The 5,083-nt window shown below is 38.2% G+C and overlaps 1 protein-coding gene across 1 annotated transcript in view; it reads left to right on the top strand.

Annotated features, from left to right (window-relative positions):
- Positions 1–5,083, top strand: part of LOC101857220 (phospholipid phosphatase 2) — a gene marked incomplete in the record, with an annotated part of 12,562 nt that overhangs the window by 2,888 nt on the left and 4,591 nt on the right. The window contains 3 exon segments of the mRNA XM_005090098.3: positions 1,075–1,226; positions 2,178–2,473; positions 4,330–4,387. Coding sequence (XP_005090155.2) covers positions 1,075–1,226; positions 2,178–2,473; positions 4,330–4,387 — 506 coding nt within the window.

Here is a 5,083-nt window from a genome sequence, read left to right as displayed (position 1 = left end):
TCTCTCTCTCTCTTCCCCTCTCTTTCACCTTTCCCTCTTTCCCCCCTCCTCTCTCTCTCTGTTTCTTCTCTATCTCTCATTATGCTTACTTCTGTAGACAAAATTTGCGGTTGTGTTTGATTAATCTACCCTCATTCAAACCAGCTTTTTTTTTACTCTAATCGTTTTGTCTATGTGTGTAGGCAGCATGTTTTGACTACAAAAATTTAATTTTTAAAAAATTTGGGATCTGAAAATCAATGTTTTTCAATGTGCATGTTTTTATAATGTTTTTGCGAGATCCAGCAGCAGTCTTATAAACTCTTTATCTCCAACGGCTCGCGGTCGGAACTGTTGTGCTGGTGAGCCGCTGACAGTGGCTCAGGAACATTCCATTACGATGACTTCGACATCAAATTACTTTTCGGCAATTGCCGAAAACCAGTTTCTTTTATCAGAAGTTCATTCATTAGATGAAGTACTATCATAATAGGTTCGCGAGTTTGGACTTAATGACCCATTTAGTGAAATTTTCATCATTTTTAGATTTAGTGCCAAAAAGGGCCCCGACATAGTGGGTTTATCCCCCTCGGAGATAAAAGTTGAACTACCCTTTTCATTAGGTGCATAAATTTGAGAATTTATGGTCATGATTTTCCAAGTGGATTTAAACTGCTTCTAAGTGTGTGTGTCTAGGGGAGAAAATGAAGTTGTGAAAAGGTAGCATTCACATAATAATATGGAATGCAGAATGCCAGGGAGTTTCTTCCCCCCCCCCCTCCCCCTCCCTTTCTCCAGAATAATGATTGTTGGTCAAAGTTTTGAATGAAGAATGTGTGTAAGCTACACTATGTATGTTGTTGTTGTTGTTATCGATCCAGCAACAGGTGGGCTCTCGCCCTTCTGTCCACTATGTATAAATTATGTAACTTCTTGGTAAAAGGAGGTTTGGGGGGGGGGGGGGGGGGAGAAGAAATTTGCTGTGCTCAAAGGCTAAAACGGAGATGGGAGGTTGAGAGATTATTAGGATATCATGGATGTAATGGATATCATAGTCAATATTATGAAATGATTTCTGTTTTTCTTCTTTTTCAGTTGGCTGTGGCATTTTAGCCATCAAGTTTGGAGCAAAGCCGTACCACCGAGGCTTCTTCTGTGGGGATGAGAGTATCATGCACCCGGTTCTGTCAGACACGGTCTCAATAGCTCTGGCCGCCAGTGTGGGAGTTCTCTTGCCAGGTGTTGTGGTATGTATCTTAGCCAGATATTTATTTGTGTGGTATCGTGGTGAAATCAGGTCTCATCAAAATAATAAAATCTGAGAATCGCTCCTTGTCGAAATAAAACAAAATCGAGGAAACCGACAACTTTTCTCCTTGTGGGTAATATATATAGGTTTTTTGGGTTTTTTTTGTTTTGCCTCAACACCTTTCATGTTCAATAAAAAAACACATTTCTGTGTGGATTTAACTGAAAAAACAATTGTGTTACGACATGGTGGAATCAGACGCTCGTCAATTTTTGAGCATGTGGACTTACTGGTATTGTTTGAAAGCTTGTACATTTGCTTTGCTTTCAATGAATGAAATTCCCCTTTATCTTCAATACAAGTCAAGATATTTGTGATTGAAGGAGGTGGGGGTTGCTTGGTTTCAGACGTAAAATTAGTGAGAAAATGGCTGCCAAAATTTTGTTATTTACATAGCCTGAGAGTCCGTGGAAACTGACAATTTTGATTTTTTGTGCCTTTAGTCAACGTTTTTCAGTGAAACCCACTTAGAAATAGGTTCTTAAATGGACATAAAAGATGTTGAGCCAAAATACAAATTTTCTATAAAAATTCCGAAACTGGTGTACAATTGCCAATTTCTTCAATTTCATTATTTTGACGAACGCCTGATTTCACCACCCTGCCCCACATTTATCAAAGGCCCAAAAAATGTTTGTAATTTTCAAGGATTTATATACAAGATTCAGGAGTCACCATTTTGTAGTCATTTTCATGCTAATTTTACCCTCGACACCAGAGAGCCCCTACCTCCTCCAATGGCAAATATCTTGACTTCTATACACAATAAGGTCGTAGACTCTTCTTTTGTGAAAGATCCTGAGCTATACTACATATTCTGGGGGGGGGGGGGGTTGCATAACTTGCTTCACATTCTACTGTCACAATTTGTCTCTGTCCTCTTCCACAGATATTGCTGTGTGAATTTATTCTGCGACACAACCAGGAAGTCTGCCTCATTGCTCCCAAAACAGCGTATCCTCGCAGGAAATCTTGGTGGCTGTCTGCGTACAGAAGCCTGATAGTGTTTGTATTTGGAATATCAGTAACTCAATTTTTAACAGAAATTGGGAAATATTCCATCGGACGATTACGGCCTCACTTTCTAACTCTGTGTAAGCCAAATTTGTCCCTTGCGAATTGTGCAGATTTTGTCATTGATGATGTGTGCACTTCCACTGATTCTGCCATGATGACGGAGGCAAGGTAAACTACTTTGACTTTCTTATATAGTTCTAAGCTTAGTATTTCCCTTTTTAGTGTCATATACAGTCTATCACATACATTACATTGAAATTTGAGGGATATGGACATTTTTTTAGCTGTAATGTACGAATTGTGCTATGTACATGTGTTTTATGTACAAAGAATAGAATGTAAGAAAAATTTCTTACCTGAAAATCAGTTTGCTGTGTGTGTGTTTCTTTTTGTGCATGCTAGACTGTATAGTGCAAGATTTAGTCAGGTGTTTGGGGGGGGGGGGATTGGATGTTGCTGGCGTAGAGTCAAGGTGCTTCTCTCGCAAGCTGAAGCATGAATGAAGGTGGTTCGATTCCCAGTGGTTACTAGTTTTTATTTAAGATTTTTTTCAGATTTTGCACGCTTTTGGGTAAGACCAAGTGTCTAGTGTTCTTTATTAAGCGCCAAAAAACTTGTTTGCACTTTGATCATGGCCAAATGACCTTCCATTTGTAAAGTTAGAACAGAGAAAACATAATGTTGTTGTTTTGACACCCGCATTGAGATAATTTGCAGGAGGTAGGCTTCTGACCCTGCCTGTAAGAGCCAACCCAGTCTGAAAGGGATACAGATCCCACCTGAGAAAGACTGAGACACTCAATAAAAATTTTCCTCAGTCAGGGGCTGAACTTGGGTCTCCTGCGAAACGATTAACCGTTAAATTGCTTCGTCACAGGCACTGGTAGACTAGACAGCTGCTTAGGTCCCCAGTCTTTACTCAAGAAAAACAGTTATCAGTTTACAGCAATCATTAAGTTCAATGAATTTGACAGATCTGACATTTAATTTCTGTAAATCGGAAATTTTGGTGAAAATAAAGCAAGGTCTAACAGTCATGATAAACATTTATGGGCAAGTGGTGGAATCAAGCGCTCGTCCAAATAAGGAAATCAAAGAAACTGTCATTTTTTTCCACCTGTAGGGCAATTATTTCTATCGATTTTTTTGAGGCTCAATACATTTTGTATTTTGTGTCTATTGAGAAACATTGCGTGGCATCATGGAGAAATCAGGTCTTCGTGAAAATTATGATCTCGAAGAAACTAACATTTTTCTGCCTGTGGGACAATTTTGATTAAATTTCCTGTTTTGGGCTCATCACATTTTATGTCTATTTAAAAATCCATTTCTATGAGCATTTTACTGAAAAATGTTGATCAATGGCACAAAAGTGAAAATTTGCAGTTTCCAGGAACACTACAGCTTTTGAAGTCACTAAATTTTGAAGGCCATTGTCTCTTTAATTTTTCTTTTGACACCAGGTGACCCCCACCTTCTTCAGTAACAAATATCTTTACTTCTTCTATTCATAATGGGTATATTTTCATTCCAAGCAAGAGAAATGAAAAACTTTGAGATGATACCAATAACTCCATATATGTGCCCAAAAATTTACGAGCGCAAAATTCCACATTGTCATGACACAGATATTTTGAATAACATTTTTTCAATAATGCTCATCCTGCTACTTTTTTTAGTTTAGTTTTAGAGATTTTACGGCACTTGCAACTGCATTAGGTCATATGAGCGCCAGAAGATTAGAGGTGTTACAAGAGAGTAACAAACATAAAAAAGAAATAGGGGAGATAAGGACGATAGATGTTTGATAGGAAAGAAGAAGCAAACCACACCAGAGCACCCGCCAACCACCCACTCCTGCTACTTTGCCTTCTTGATATTTCTGCATAGTGTCTTTTGAAACAAAACTCGTAAAGCTGTTTTTCCATCTGACTTCTTTTAAATTTTGTCATGAAATTATTATTACAATACATTTTCAGGACAGTAGCAGTTTTTGAAATGTGGCATGTGTTGCTTTGTTTCAGATTATCCTTCCCCTCGGGTCATTCTTCCTTCTCAATGTACTGCATGCTGTTTCTTGTTGTGAGTACTGGGCAATTTGTGTCTTTTACACATAGTTTACGATGGCGAGCCAGTATAGCCGCTGCACTGCATCAGCATCGCTCTGTTGTTTACAGACATGACATAAATCTACAAAAACCCAGCAAATCCCTCTGATTTATAATAAAACTGTATGCTTATTGGTTGCATCATCCATTTTTTTCCCCTTATTTCTTTGGTCATTACATTACTTTGGTATCATACGTGGATCATATTATTAGCAGAATGTGCAACGGTAGCTCGTGTCCGTGAAGGATGGAAGGTCATTACACTTCAACCTCTGAGTCTCTCATTCATTTCTTCTCAGTTTCGTTTTTCTTTTTTACAAATAAGTTAAATGGGAGTGGAGTTATAGGGAAGTCTGGGCTGCTGGAAAAAAAAAAGAATGACAAAATTGACTGTGTGTAGTCTTCTGTAGACACACTAAAAGTTAAGAGATGATTGTAACACAACATGTATGTTGTGTTGTATCCATCTCCAGCCCGGGTTGGCCCTGACAGACAGGGTCAAAGCATACCTCCAAAATGATCTGAGTTGTGACAAAGGGGACATTGAAATACCTACATTATAAAAAAAAAAATTAGACAAATATTATTTTTCTGTTGATATTGATGGAGACGTATTTACGGGGCATCATGGTGAAATTACGTGCTGGTGAAAAAAATGAAATTGGAGAAA

This window comes from Aplysia californica, unplaced genomic scaffold (assembly GCF_000002075.1).
Source record: "Aplysia californica isolate F4 #8 unplaced genomic scaffold, AplCal3.0 scaffold00012, whole genome shotgun sequence".
NCBI classification, from domain to species: Eukaryota; Metazoa; Mollusca; class Gastropoda; order Aplysiida; family Aplysiidae; genus Aplysia; species Aplysia californica.
The sequence above is the reverse complement of the archived record's forward strand: the minus strand, read 5'-3'. Positions and strand labels throughout refer to the sequence as shown.